We start from the raw sequence: 16820 nt of genomic DNA on the forward strand, positions 1-16820 counted from the left end.
AGTCAGCGTAGAAAAACTGGCGATTCACCGAGCAAAAGATATGATCATAAGTCACCAAAAGACGACTAAAGCGGCTCTTGCACACACGGCGTCCACAGACTTGGGTGGCGCCTCTTTAAAAGCGTTTGATATACTACAAGACTGTAAAGAAGTATGCCGGCAGGGGAGTTGATTACTCCTCCATGTTATCGATCCCTGTGAGTCGGCGGAGCTCTCCCGTGTTATTACCGGCTCCGGGCAGGCCGTATTCCGCCCAAGATATATGGTAGCCATGGGGGCTTTTCCTTATCGATTCTCGCTCCGGTAAAGTGTGAGTTTACTTCCCCGGACAGCTCGTGTGCTCTCCGCCTCGATTCACTTGGCACGTCCTTCTTCTACACACACCTCCGGGTGGGCAGGGTATCACTTTACCTTCCCCACAAACACGCATGTCCTTAAGGACCGATCCTGGACGTGAGATGCACACCATGAATTCTTAAAACCTGAATGAACAACGTACGGCGTCGTGAGGCGTTCCTTACAAGTCTTAAGGTGCACTTCGCACCGTCACTGCGAGGTTCGAAAGATACTCAACGAATTTCAGTGATAAAGAACGAATTCTATTTCTTTTTGTGTATTTTGTCGTCTTCTAAGTCATACTTTTACGTATTACGCAATATTTAGATTATCAACTTCTACCTTTATTGGTTTGTGAATATACATTATAGATTTTGAATTAAAAAATTACAATGACATTCCTATATAGGAAACTTGGGTAGAATCTCAGGGCTACTCATGCAACTGTACGGAAAACAAGCGTTTTCAACTAAGCATACTGTGTCTTCACACCCTACTCTTAATCTTGTTGATAAGCTGATAAGTATATTGGGTTCTTTCACATGCATTGATTATCTTTGGGTATGCATATAATTACTTAAGTTTGAGACCGCATCTGTAAGCAGCGACACCTATGCTGCAGTGCGATGTGAGCCAGTCAGAATTGCTCCGAGAAAGGTAACAGAAACGTTGCATGGCTATAAAGTATAAAACACTTGGTTGTCTACAAAGAAATTTGTTCTTCTTATTATGTGTTGCGTTGTGTTTTATATCGTAAAAGGCAAGCAATCTAGTATCATGTGTTTCTTCACAACATTTTCCATAAAGTTGTCACCTTGATTTTGAACAGCATATATGTTGCCCGCGCTCACCTTCTCATAACAACAGGAAATATACCATCGATTTTGTGCCATGGCGTAGGACTTGAACAGATAGTTCTGCTTTCGGGATATACTATACATCCTTGCCAATCGAAGAAGTAAAAATCAGTCTTCTTTGACTCTCAAATGGAAGAGGCAAAACATCTAGACTGATCCAAAAGTCAAAGTCATCATCACAAAAGGATGACCATGAAAGAAATCGGGCAAAACAGATCGATTTTTGTCGATTCGTATTACGATTAAACTCGACATGAAGTCATGATTGTGACGTTATCGCATCTAAGGTGTATTTTGGTGGGTCTCTATCTCTTGCAATGTGTTATCAACGTGGCCATGAATCTAGCTAAGTATCTTAGTTTTTGATCTATAGTCGTGACCAAGTAGCTCCATGACAATTTGATCTGCGTAATTACGCCACACTTTTGTACAATCAACATTAAAGAATGAAATCGTTCCTTTAAATGCGTATACAGCGAATGCAGGAATCCCCTAAATCGTTCATTTGCGTAGGTCCACCCGAGCTTGTAATTAGACTCAACAGGGCGCTGGATTTGGAGGATTAGGCGATGATACCCTGGATAGACGATCATTTCTCATGTCCAGGTTCTCCCAAGATAACGCCAGCGCTATCTGTATGCACGCGCAGGTGCTATAGGTGTGGGAGGAGGGGAGTATAGATCCACGGAGATCAAGTCGAGGTGGACGGAGGGCGGACAATGAGAACACCCGTCGGCAGGAATATGATACATCGCTTATTATTCTCGATATCTCTCGCGCATACGGCGCTTTTTTTTACATCCGTGAATAAAGGTATTGATTTGGTTTTCGCTACTTTACCATCAACTGAATCATAGGCATTTTTAGGTGTGTGTGTGTTTGCTTGTTTGTGATAGCGTATACTTTTGTGGTCAGTATAACGTAAGATGGATCGTGATGATATTTGGTATGATGGTAGGTCTGGGGAAAACGAAGTTCAAGGTCGATTATACGTCTCCTTGCGACTGACTTTGGTACTGCAGTGTTTGTTTATCATTGGTCCTAGACGTGCTATGGTTTTGATTTCTAGGTGGGTAGATAGCTTTCGATGACAGGAAAAATAAACTTCAGTTTGGAACCCCTAGCAGCATGTTGGAACTGCAGGGGCGTTTTTGTTAAAATCTTTCAAGGGGGATAACTGAACAAAGTAATTACTGGTTTACATGATGTTCGGTATACAGGTAGTCTAGTGGCTCGGTGAAAGTCTGCAGTGGTAAACATCTTGTTCTAGGAGGTGAAATCTGGTATAAAACATTTTACGCTACTTCGCCTTTATCCGCGAGGTAACCTATGTCCATTGTTTGAGTTATTTAGGGATAGCAAGCAAACAGACGGTGATTACAAAATTCAAACTGTAATATTTTGAAAACTCAAAATATTGCGATTTGAAACCACCGTCCGTAGATATCATAAATACAACATTTTATTTCAACAACGGATATAGGTCCCCAAGCCGACAAAGGTGAACTAGGTTTGGTCGCAAATATATGAGGATATCTTATTCCTATCAGTAGAACGGACGCAATCAATTTATGAGCTGACGACACGTCCCATCGATTCCTAGTCTAGATAAATGACTTACACGTGAGAAACTCATTAAAACATATATGGATTTTCCATAAAGGATACTTGTAGTCTAGAGACCGCACTGCAAGAAATCCAATCGTTAAACATGCCTTAAAGTTTGCGCAAAGGTTGCGTTTATTTCACGAAAGTCTGTTTTATGGACAATGCATGGTTGGAACCTTCTAGTATTCATCCTTGCCGCAACGTTACATGATGAACATGTTTTCTTTAAGGTCTCAATAGTCAAAAAAACAGCTTTAAATAACAGCATAATTACTTGACGTCATTTACGCCCACAAGGTCTTTAGTCGTTGCAACACGCGATTCGTAACTTTTTTGTCTGTGCGAGTACAGAATGACAAGGGACAAATGTCAAAATTGTGTTAACAAAGGGGGCTTGTTATCTTCGCGATATCTCAAAGCTTCGGCCTTTGAATCTAAATATTCAGAATGACAATTTGTAGTCTACTTACACTACAATCTTTCACACGTCGACTCAATCGTTCCACAACAATACACCTGTGTCCTCACTTCATTCTTGAAGTGTCACATGCCCGTAGCCAGGGTTTTGTTTGTTTTTGAGGGGTTCCTTTGTACATTTTTGAAACTACGGAGCACCAAGCGCACGAGCTTTGTATGGGGTATGGGGATTCTAAATTTTCACAATTCAACCCTCTGATGAATGCCATTTCCTGCGTTTTCGAGAGAAATTCAAGGCACAAGGCGACGACTGTAAGTAAGGGAACTGCCCACTAGTAAATTGGTGTATGTGTGTGTTCGTGTGTGGAAGAGGATGGGGGGTGGGGGTGTACAGACCATCGAACCCCCCGGGGCCCTGCGTACGGGCTTGTACCTGTCCCCTAAAGCACAAGAACTACCACATAACACTATTATCTCCTCAAAAAGCAAATGCTATTAGTCTTGAGATTAGATTTAGAGACAATGTCTCCTTAGGGGATGCCTCTTTGAAGAAGTCACGTTTCTCTGCACATGTACACGCCCATCGCTTCCGCCAGGCCCCAGGCAATACCGTCTGTAGTGTTTCCGTACATGCGTCATTGAATTCAATTTCGCCTCTGTGGGAAGAGACATCAATATACAATTTGAACATATCGTCCCGTGTTGGATGTCGCTTCTCATCAATAGCGACAAAACCATGAGTTTAAATCAGCTAGCCTTGTGGCTTCGTGTAGGAGTAACGGTTAGTTAGGGTGTTTGGCGCAGAAACCAGTGGTAATGGGTTCGAATCTACTGACATGTCACCGATGTTATTCCCTTAGGAAAGGCACTATACACGACTTTCTTCACTCCAACCTGGTGTAAAAATTAGGAGCTAACTTCTGGTAGGCTTAGGTCACATTTCCAAACCGGATCCCGGCCGGGCAGATTTCGGGAGGGAAAAGAATGATATAGAAGATACGGTCACCAAACTACAGAAAATGCCAACATTCATGGACATGATATGTGTATATTTTGAGGTATACATTCTAATTTTTCGTTTTTTTTAACACCCAGGCCAGGCCCTGGTTTGGAAATGTGACCTAAGCCTTGGAGATAAAAGGCAGTGGAATGAGAGGGGTGGGTTCCACCTTCCAATAACGTGCTCTAAACACTGCCCCTCGGCCTCAAAAATGCTATAGGACTATCTTTACTAATATGTACATTGTACCTGTCTTTTGACCCCGTATTTACACCAGTATGCCCATTACAATATGTTTCGTTACTTGTAACAAGCAACATTCTGGGGTTTGACATCAATTATCTCTTTGTTTTATGCAGCCCTCGTTGGGTGCATTGTCATTTTTTTATTCTTTTGGCTCGAGCTCGTCGTTGCTACTCGAGATGTAGTATCATACGAGATGTTGTGATTTGAATGAAACATTTGGTTTTTTTTCTTGTGTTTTTTTCATAGATTACATATATATGTAGATATGTAAATGCTTTACGTTTGGGGTCGCATCTGTAAGCAGCGCCACCTATGCTGCAGTGCCATGTGAACCAGTCAGAATTGCTCTGAAGAAGGTGACAGACGGTCACCGAAACTTCGAATGAATAAAACACTTTGTTCTGTACAAAGAATCTTCAAGTAGTTATTCATTGATTTATGTGTCCACGATACATAACGTCATTTTCATGAGACTTATTGTAGACATCTACAACATTATGTTGTCTGTTGGTTCCCCATAACAACATTAAAAGCTTACCTGCAGCTACTGTCCCAATAACGTCCCATGCCACAGACTAAATGACACATATCTTTACAAAACACCTGAAAAATTAGGCATTTTCCTGCCGTTTTCTTTTGTCATAAATGAGCCCGTCTGAGGTACTTTAGTACCTTCTGCGATGCATCAAATACTCGTACCTTGACCTACGCCTACGGTGACATATGCCTTAGTAATAAACTCAATACGAACATGTCTTAAAGGATTTGCGGAGTCTCTTAAGACTTCCCACGGGGGTCTCAGACACATATTGGGTTCTAGTGCCCATCCATCAAGCCCCTCTTGTAGTCACCTCTATGAAAGCACGAGCACCCCCGCACAAATGGTTTGCACAACCAAGCCCCACTTTTCACAGGGCGGCGATCGCTCAACGACCAAAATCGGATTTGTTTGACTATTTATTTATGAAATCAGAATATTATGTTAAATTTTTAAAGTATGACCAAAAAGACAGCAAACATTTTTAAGAGTAGAAAGGTTTGGTTTTATATCTGCCGTAGGTGTGCTCTTCTTTTTCTTTTTTCTTCTGTCATTAGGATTGAATGGAGGCAATCATGCAATACTTATCTTTGTTCCAATACTCTACATGTGGTTCTCAAATTTGCTATATTATCAGCATGAAACGCACAGGAAGAAATCAAAGGGATTTGTCACAAACACTTGTATAGTAGTATTCCATCGTATACTACAAATTTTCCAAATACATGTTTATTATAGCATTTGAGGAATGAATCCAGTCGCATAAATTATGTTGATTTTTTGGCGACGCCTGAGGGGCGAGCCTAACGGTATTGTGTGCGAGTAGGTTGACAAAAGGCAAATTACTGGGAGGGAAACATCCTGCATTTTCTCGAAAATGTTGTCTTTCTAGTTTAATCTATGAAATTCGTTTAACACTTTGTCAAACCGACTGGTCGCAACGCGAGGTCGCAGCACTAGCAGAATGGGGATGTATAGAATATGGAAAGACTTGAAAGTGTGGCACAAAGGCGGCCATTTTGTAATGGCACACACACACCATCAAATCGCCTGATCGATAGCCGTCATTTTCTGGACCAAGAGTGATGCATCTTTTGATTGAACTTAAAACACTTTTCTTCTTTCTGGATGGGTATTAAGCACCAGTGGCTTGTGGATGCATAAAAGGTGGAAAGACTTGAAAGTGTGCCGCCAAGGCGGCATTTTGTGCACACAAACACACACATTATCAAGTCGCCTGATCGATAGCCGCAATTTTCTGGACCAAGAGTGATACATCTGTTGATTGAACTTAAAACACTTTTCTTCATTCTGGATGGGTATTGAGAACAAATAGACCGGCGTTGGCCTACTTTCTCCCTTTCTTAACGAGACCTTTGTGTTTTTGCGTGGACATTTTCGCTATAAAAGAAAGCATAAAATGTTTGGCGTGAATGAGTATTACTGCTCAGTGATTGGTCGTAAAATGTGCCGAACGGTCGGGAACCTGAATTCGACACTTACTATCGTTATCTTGCCATCGATCAGTATAAAAATCCACAAACTGTGGGGCTACCCATAGTAAGAAGACGGCAAAGCGTGACGCTACATCACCTTTATCCGCGGAGTGACCTATATCCACTGTTTTTAAAAACAGGGTATTCAACTAGCAAGCCAACGGAAGGTGGTTTCAAATTGTTATGTTTTCAAATTGTCGCAGTTATTTTCAAACTATTGCACTTGATATTCTTGAGAACCCTATTTTTGAGACGACGGATATAGGTTAACCCTCTGTCCTCTGATAAAGGTGAACTAGCGTTACATGTAAGCTTAGCAGTCTCAAGTCTCATGGATAAAGACAGTCATGTACACCCTTTCTAGGATATGCAATAAACGATGACATTATTATTACAGTAATTCTAGATCCAAAACATGACCAGCAATGACTTGCTGTTATCACCGTTTTCCTGTCTCTGTGAATTTTTTTTTTCAAATACTGCATAAGAATGTATTTTACTCGTCATTCACATTAATGTTTCATTGTTTCAGAATAGTTATCATTCAAGTCATGTTGATTCGATTATATGGATGATATTCTATGGGAACCCAAAAACTGATACGAGCGTGTCGATAAAATGGTTTGTCAAGAAGTTGCCTTATCATGAAGCTAAGTGGTCAGAAATGATGAAGAAATGACTAAGCACACAGATTATGGTGTACCATTTTTGGCCTTTCACGTCTGTAGCTTTAGAATTGAGTTTGGCATTCTACGACATTCGTAACAATTTTCCGAAACTTTTTCAACTTACAGCATAAATTTACTCATTTTGCAGCAGCTTTTTACGATTGTTAACTATGGTCGAAAATTTCTTTTCTGAAAACGGACAAAAATTGATAAAACAGCAAGCTAGTTATCTGACTAAGTTATGTTACTGGCAAAGAAACATACATTCTGTAATTCATTTATCGCTGAACAAAGGCAATAAAGTTTCCAGATTTTCCAAGATGTAAATAATTTAGTTAGTAGAAATTTCCTTCTAACAGTGACGTACTTTTAAAGGTAAGAACACGCAAGTCTCGACCTAGTTCTCGCAATTCTCGCGAGAACTCGGTCAATCCGTGATCAAGATGGACAGATAGCCATCGAAAATTTGGAGGTACGTGTTCTTACTTTTGAAAGTACGTCACTGTTAAAAGAAAATTCCTATTAACTGTGTTCATACGTGACGAATGAATCACTTCAACGGTAAATAATTTACGTTTTATGACACGGTGGACTATAACATTATGAGTCACTGTCCCCTCGTAAAACGTGTGCTCCGTTTTGTAGATCGCCTCTTTTTGTGCCCTTATAACATGTGGTAGGTTTATTGGCGTAGCTAAGTGCTTTTAGTACTCTGCAGTCTGTAATAATGGTCTATAGTAGATAAGTCGCCAAGCTTTGGTAAAAATCATTGATCATAATGAATATGATGGAATTCATATACAAAGAGGGGCGAAAATAAACTTGAAAGGGGACAGAACCAAGCTGCTAGATTCTGCAATAACAACTATGACAGGGGATAAAAATGGCCACACTTTGCATGATGTACAAAATGACGACACACTACGTCTGGATAACCTAAAATAAAGTGAAGCCTCATACTATTCATACCTTGTGAAGATACATACTAGGTCCGGATAACGTGTGTATCACAAAACAAAGTCTGCGTAAGTTTTTGTTATGGTTATGACGTCGCCACTGGTTGTTTATTCATTATCATTGGATCGAACAGCAGTATTTTTCTTTTATTGAATGGCCAATAAGGCGTATGTGGTAAGCATCGTAGTACGCAATATATCTCTAGTTATCACGAATTAGTAGAGCAACGAAGAAAAAACTGACCACTTTGATTACACACTTCATTCTGTCAATTGCCTATCGTAGTAATTGCGTGCAGGCTACTCGAAAAGCGCTGATCGCCAAAATAAAATATTCCTATCATCTAGCAGTAGAAACCATTAATGACAATGACAATGACAATGACTTGAGAAAAGAATGCTTTTGTGTAGAATGTTTAGTATTGTACTATGATTACTACTGTCCACAGTCAAGCGCAGGAAGCTGAACTGGTTCGGCCACATCTGTCGACACAACTCCCTCGCTAAAACCATACTTCAAGGCACAGTAGCAGGAGGGAGGAAACGAGGTAGGCCAAGGAAGACGTGGCTGGACAATATCAAGACATGGACTGGCCTGAGCACTGAACAGCTCATCAGAGGGGTAGAGGACAGAGCAAGACGGGCACGGATCACTGCTACTGGATGTCGGGGAGCCCCTTCGACCACTGAGGTTACGGTCCGTGAGTGAGTGAGTGAGTGAGTGTATGATTACTACCTACACAGATGAGCTTTCATGACTATGATCTTCATTTGCATGTTCTTGCCCATATGGGCTAAATGGAAAGTTTCCGTACAGAATTGTCACAGTGTCAGTGGGAGAGACAAAACAAGTAAAGCTATGCTACACTACTAGTAATTCTACCGTTTACAAAATGATCAAATACATTCATGTTATGTATCTATCATTTACATGTCTCCTAATGAAAGGAAGACATTGCCAAGAAGTTTCTGGCAAAGGTGAAGACATTGCCAAGAGGTTCCTGGAAAAGGTGAAGGTTTCTGGAAAGAGATAAACGACTTAAGGCAACTGCAATGCGCAGACGGAAAATTGACATTTCCAGTCTGACCTTTTTGGCTCGGAGCAATTTGGCAGGCGAGGTCATGTTGATGTTAGTTCGGCATGGAGTGCACGTAAGGCCGCTTAACTTTGATTTCATGGACGACATCCTCTCTGAAGGCTCACATTTGGTGCGAAGATGAATGAATATTGTACTAATTGTGGCGTCACCAAAAAGCAGTTGTTCAAGCAACTGGATATGATTTTGGTCCTTGACGAAAAACAATGGATGTTGTTTGACCACAGTAACGCTGGTTCACTCTTATTCGCGGAGTAACCTATATCCGTTGGCATTAAAAATACTATTATTTAGAAATATCAAGTCGACAGAATGCGGTCATAAATTGCATTGTTTAAAACATATTGTAGTTTGAAACCACCGTCTGTGGAATTGATATCTTGTTTATAATCAACGGATATAGGTTACACGGTGATTACTCGTATAAAGGTGAACTAGCTAGCGTAAACTGTTTGTTTTAAGCTGTTATATCATAACAAATAGGGTAACGTTTGCAAATGCATCATTCATTAGGAAAAATACAATTTGCCTTCATTTAAATGAGCACAGTAGTTTATAGATATATAGACACATCGTTCAGGACCGGCACGGCAACTTGACGGATGACCGAACTGGAAGGCAATGATGTTATACGTCTTAGACAGGGTTCTTTTAAGTTCACTTTGCTCACCGTATCCTATAAGATTCAGACCGATAAGAAAGAGGCTTAACCGAAGAAAAGCATTACCTAAGACCCATATCTGTTTCTTCGAGGAATGCATGAATTGCACAGGGAAAGGCTTACAACGACGTAGGTGGGGTTTGGCACAGCGCTATAGCTTTCGGTACAACATATTAAAGCAAAACCTGGTAAAAAGGAGTGCAACCCCAAACATATGCAACAAGTTTCATACGCACATGTTTGCCTGATAGACAGGAAAGTAATGATGTATTGAAAACATTTGTATCTCTATACAATCCCCAATAAGACTAAGTTGTTACAAGCTTACGTTGTTTGTAGATGCTTCTCATTTTCAAGTTACTTTGCTCTTGTAATTTGAGTACAGTATTGCTTGCTAGTATTTTGATTGTAACGCTATGTTTTATTTCATTTCTTGTTACATCTGGGATTCACTCCAGGGTAACATTGAAAAACGCCGATCAAAATCGATATGTATCCACTTGGTTCAATGGATAAAAGAACAAACAAACAATGAAGTTTCTTCGTGTCCTTGGTGCTTAATTCTCAGCTGTTGTTGCACACAAATCATTCAGTCTTCCATGCCACTTTGAAGACCCCAAACATATGACTTGCCTTGCGTATGCATAAAACATGGTTTTATCTTTCTTTAGAATCTCCACCAAAGGGTTGTCTTTTCCTTTAGAATCTTTAGAACTTATGCGCGTAAGTTATCGTGGGACAAAGAAGAGATATTTTAATTTGTTTAGTATGAATTATTAGTACAAATTACCACGAAATATGCAGAATGAGGAAAAATTGCGTTAAACGGTTAAATATTAAATCTAGTTTTAAAAGTCGGTGTTTTGTTTTCTACGCAAATATATCTTGTAGTGATAGCAATGATAACAAATACTGGTTATCAAATAGATTTATTTCTAAATTACAAATTATACAATGCGATAATGGTCAGATTGGACCCCATCGAACAAGACATAAATTTTCAAGTATAATTTGTACAGAATTGGGCAAATCTCGACAAATATGATAGAAGATAGAAACGTTAAACTCCAAAAAGGAATATTTTCTGAGATAAAATTCTGACATGGTAGGCTTTCGGTCAGATTGCGGTTAGGTAATTGTTTAACGTTGAACTGTTTTTTCCTGTCAAGTTACTCACCTCTTTGAAACCTACTAGACAATGCAACCGGTGGGAATATGGGTTTTTTACATTTTCCACTTTCTTCCTTCTCCATCGTTTCCTAATTATCGATTTTCTTAGGTGTGTAATTTCTTGCTTCATTTCCAGTGGATGGATGACACCCAACGGTTGTCCCTTGTGGATGTATGGATATAAGGTCATCAACCTGGGTTCAACTGGAGATAGAAGTTTCTCCAGCAAAACAGCATGAAACTTCTGCTTCTTCGGTGTTTGGGTAAAATATTTAGCACATGTTTTTGACGGACATATGCATTTTGCTGACATACACCAATGTACAATACCAGCTTTATCTTTCAAATATTCATAATCATGTGAAACTGTTGATATGTGACAAAGAAAATTATCAAGATGCTAAGATATCGATGTAGTACATTTTAAAGCTACTTTTAGTCTACGTGATTTTACTTATGTAATACAAGTAGCGTTATGCATTGGGTTGTTAGTATGTAAGTATGACCCATAGGCTGCCATGGTTTTACAAATAAATCCATCTTTCTCAATCACTCTCTCAATCTCTAAAACAGAGTGAATGAAAGATGGCCTCATAGAGAATTCAGGAGGCCATAGCTTCTTGTAAATGCCGCATTCGTACGTCGACGTCACACAGACCCATCTCCAATCAAGCCAGCAAAATTGTTCTTTTGTGTAGCCTGATTTGTCTTTTGTGTGTGCTTCAGTGAATCGACTCTACGTTGCTAGCTCCTGACGATGGCGTAATTAGTGGCTGTCCCCCACATTCCACCACCATCAATCAATTCACGATTGACCCCCCTGTGTTAACCCTCTTTGGTGCTCTGACGTCATCACTGGCCTCTTGTGAAGACGAACGTGATTGAGCGGAAGATGTGGGCTCTCTGAGGAACGGTCCAAACTGGGTCATCGGTGATCTTATCTGGTAAGACCCGGCAATAACACACGCGCTGATAGAATCAGAGAGAAGTCTTCCAACAGTCAAGAAATGATAACAATCATGTAAATAGAGATAACTGTAATGTGTCAATGCCGCTCGCTTGCCAACCTGAATTTTACCAGAAAGAAGTGGAATCAGGGACGACGTAATGACATTACTCAAGCACGCTAATGCCTCGCATACTTAACTAAAATGGAGGCTTGAAACCAATTAGTGCAGCCGATATGAAACGAGCGGAAACCTCCTCTAGAAAATGGTGGCATTCATCATCGAAGGCACATTGATTTGGTAAATAATGGACAGCTTATTCAGGGGTTATACGGATGTAGTTTGTGTCGTCACACAAGGACATTGGATAGAACGTTTTAATGTTACACGTTGATTTAGGTTATCCAGACGTAGTTAGAGTCGCCACACAAGGACATTGGATAGAACGTTTCAATGTTATACTTCGATTCAGGATATCTGGACGTAGCGTGTTGTCACACATGGACAATGGGTAGAACGTTTCGATGTTACACTTTGATTTAGGTTATTCGGACGTAGTAAGTGTCGTCCCACAAGGACATGACATTGGATAGAACGTTTCGATGTTACACTTTGATTCAGGATATCTGGACGTATACGTAGTAAGTGAGAAGGACATTGGATAGAAAGTTTCGATGCTACACTTTGATTTAGGATATCTGGACGTATTGTGTTGTCACATAAGGACATTGGATAGAACGTTTAATGTTACACTTTGGTTTAGGTTATCCGGACGTAGTAAGTGTCGTCATTGATTGGCATTGGATAGAACGTTCACAATGTTACATTTTGATCCAGGATATCTGGACGTAGTGTGTTGTCACACATGGACAATGGGTAGAACGTTTCGATGTTACACTTTGATTTAGATTATTCGGACGTAGTGTGTCGTCAAAAAGACATGGATATAATGTTTCCATAGTAAGTTTTAATTTAGGTTAAACACAATGTAATTTTCTAACATAACCTGGCCACGGCACCAATGATGTACGTGTGTGTAGAGGTGTGGCTTTCCAGGCTACACTGTGAACCCTATAAAGATATCCAAATGAAAATATACGAGACATCTTCTTTCGATCGAACTTGTGGATCCATCTATATATCTGGCCTTCACTACACGGAATCTGATCACTTGAAGCATTTTTAAACATTCGTAAAGAAAAAAAAGAAAACTTGCCATTTACTCCTGCTTTAAGGCCTACTCAAAGACTTTATTTCCTGCAGTTCTGCCACTTGTGATTAGTAACTACACGAAATCTGATCACTTAAAGCATTCGTAAAACATTCGTAAAGGACAAAAGAGAACCTAACATTTACTCCTGCTTTAAGGCCTACTCAAAGATTGGATTCCGTGCAGCTCTGCCATTTGTGGTATGAAGTAACTACACGAAATCTAATCACTTAAAACATTCGTAAAGTACATAAGAAAACGTAACATTTACTCGACCTTTAATGCCTACTTAAAGCTTGGAGTTCGTGCAGTGCTTTCATAATTCTAGTCAGTACCAACACCTGGCACCAAAGGTAATCATGTAGCCAGTTCCTGAAGAAGATAGGGCATCAGTATCGATCTACGTACCAGGTCAGGCAAGCAGCGATAGAGGAGAGGGTGTCCTTGTGCTACCCGTACTCGTGATTGATTTTTGTTTGCCAAGATAATTACTATTTTGGCAAGAGGAGGGTGTTGATTACCAACATTCAATCTACAAAAGGTTGCCAATCAAATGACATCGTGTGGAGGGCGAAGGACACTCGGAAACATTCGATCTTCAGCATTGGTTAAAAGTGTGGCCACACTATTGGCCATTGGCTTGAATCAATTATCTAAAAAAAGTAGAAATATCTATATATTGGTGGCCAGGAATTTATCGTGCACGAACAAATTTATCAGACGGTACGAACGTTAGCTATTACATTTGAATGTTACATGCTGGACATTCGCTTCGTGACTGCTTTGTTCTGTAGCGATGGAAGTATTGTATAAGAGAACTTTCCAGCAAATACCAAGCCCTACGTATACAGTCTTATGTGTACCTGGTATCATGCAGTTCAAATACCTTAGCACACCAGTACTTTTAGCAATCAAACGCAAGGTTAGAGCACCAGACTTTTACAGCTACTACACCTCAAGAGCAGGTCAGCGTACATTTGCATATAGGGCACCAGAAATCTACAACTCACTTACGCCTTTGCTAAAACAAGTGACCTCCCTTAAAGCCTTCAAAAGCCGGCTATAAAACCAGCGCCCATCTGACCTCAGACCCTTAAAGACAGGTGAACGACCTTCATGATTTTAAGTTGTTATGGCTTTGAAGTTTTTTTATTCCTATTATTGATAATAACTGTCAACAAGAAAACTTTTGCTGAATATTTCCTTCATATTTACGGCAACATCTAATATTTTGTGCATATTTGCAGTAACAGTAATTTGTCGTTCCTATTTGCTGTAACAGCTAGTATTTTGATGCCACCGGCAGTTCTAAGCTCTATGACGAAAGAAGAAGAAGAAAGAAGACCACATCGTCAAAAACAATATGCTTTCACTTCGAGAAACATAACAAGACTGTGTTGATGTATATTCTGTTCTTTTAAACTGCAACAGTAATTGTACCAAACATGGCAATGTTAGCTTTCCGGTCATAACCCTTACTTTGCAGAATTCTTTGTACCAACGGCCCGAGAAACTTTGACATACTGAAAGGCCATGCAGTATTTCTACAGCAACTATTCAGTTACCTACTCTTCACCTTATAGCAAGCTCTTCATACAACACGAACGACTACGTGACAGCACGACGCAAGAGGGTTTCTTTTCGGGTAGAATTTACGCCACACATGGCGTGATAGCAACACCCCACACATCCCACAAGAACGACAGAAGTAAAGCTGTTTCAACATAGACAAAGGCTGCACATAAATCTTCGACATCACGCACATACAGACACAAAGAGAGCAAGCGTAGAGAAAACGGCAGGAAGACAGCCGATATAGAAACAAGAGGACATGAATACAACATTTTAGACACACAGTCTCCTACTCTTACCCCTGATAAATGACAATAAGTGGAAGAAGGCAGAAGTAAGCGTACTTCAACACGACGAGAACGTACCAGTGACTTACCGAACACAGCATAATTGCGGACAAGCTAACGAACACTTAATGAATGTTTTTAAGAATTCAATAAAAATATTATGAATTAGAAACATTGACAATCTTATGCTTGATGTTTTTAACTTTTGAGCTCCCGTAGAAATAAGGATATGTTCCAAACAGCTTCAATGAGTAAGAAGACGCTTATGACGTTTTGGGGTTATTGCCCTCTGCTTGTGCATGAAAAATAATATCTATATGAAACTATACCACTATGAAACTTCGAGTCTAAGAAAGGACCCCTTTCCTTTTCATCTTTTCTTCCCTTTTTCTTTCATTCTTTCATACGAAGAATTTGCAGTTCATTTTCATTTTCTTAGGGTCATTTCTTTCAAAGGGATTGGTGTGTTACATGCTGAATCTACTTCTGCCAAAACGTGTTGGTTGTGATTGACAGAATTAAGGTTACTTCATCTTTATCCACGGGTAACCTATATCCGTTGGTTAAAATATCGGGATATTTAGGAATATCAATTCGATAGACGGTGTTTTCAAGTTGCAACACACAATGTATATTTTAAACATATTCCTGCTTGAAACCACCAACGTCGACTTGATATTCCAAAGGCCTTGTTTTTTCAAACAACGGATATAACCGTCCCTTAACAGAGACGGTGGATGCCATAGACTTCCAGCAACTTATGACCCACTGCTCACCGAGTCACGTGTGCTATCTACATAAAGTGACGTCACGGATTGTTCATTACTTGACAAAGACTGGAGCAGTTTAGTCGAAAATTTGGGTAAGTCGTAATTTTCGTGTTGGAAATTACAGATCAACTTTTCCAGAATGACGGATATAGGTTACCCACGGATAAAGGTACCTAGCATTATATCCTGTTGTGTACTGTAGTGTATGTACGGTCCCCACACCCTGTACTCACGTGTGAGAGGTTGGACTGTTTGCCCATGTCTGGCTGTTTGGGGACTGTTGAGGAGAACTGGACAAGGACGGACCTGCTGCGGGTCACTGACCTTGCCAGGCGGGCAAACTTGCTCATTCCGGCTGGAGCCGCTGGAGAACATGGAGAAAGAGAGATAGAAAAAGAACAAGGTTAATCTTGTATCATGAAGTACTTCTTCTTTGTGTTTAGGTGGTCACCATCATCTTGTTGATGTTTCTGCCACACTTATCATATGTGCTGGTCCAAAATGTTGTCTGTTGTAGTTTCAGGTAATGGTAGGTCTTGAAATTGGGGGCCTACTGTACGTGTTAGTGTAGATATGCCACTTTATCCCTAACGGATTCCAGGGATGGAGCAGTCACCGTCTCAGCAGGAAGCAAGTTCCACTCAGATATATGTAATTGAAAAACTATGTAAACTGTTTGTCTACACAAGTTTACGAAGAAGGAAGAGGCTCCTGTAGATTTTGGATAGAATATACATGTAACATAACCTATATACACTTCTATTCTAGTTATCTAACTTATTTAATGCATTCAGCCCATGGTGGCCATGGGTATGCAATGTTATTGATTGTTCTCACTGTTATTTTCGTTGTGCTTGTCATTATTAGTAATATTACCCTCGCCATAGGGTTACGTTTGTCGCCAGACTTCGTGCGTGTAAACACGATAACATGATAATGTTTAACGTTAGATGAGACCTCGAAATTATTATATCATGGTCCCCA

General features: G+C 40.1%; 1 protein-coding gene across 1 annotated transcript in view; it reads right to left on the minus strand.

Annotated features, from left to right (window-relative positions):
• The window catches only part of LOC118428981 (potassium voltage-gated channel subfamily H member 1-like), a 98476-nt gene that overhangs the window by 18647 nt on the left and 63009 nt on the right, over nt 1–16820 (minus strand). The window contains exon 5 of the mRNA XM_035839314.1: nt 16070–16200. Within this exon, the coding sequence (XP_035695207.1) occupies nt 16070–16200 (131 nt within the window). The remainder of the gene's footprint in view (nt 1–16069; nt 16201–16820) is intronic.

The sequence above is a fragment of the Branchiostoma floridae genome, chromosome 1 (genome assembly GCF_000003815.2).
Source record: "Branchiostoma floridae strain S238N-H82 chromosome 1, Bfl_VNyyK, whole genome shotgun sequence".
Taxonomy (NCBI): Eukaryota; Metazoa; Chordata; class Leptocardii; order Amphioxiformes; family Branchiostomatidae; genus Branchiostoma; species Branchiostoma floridae.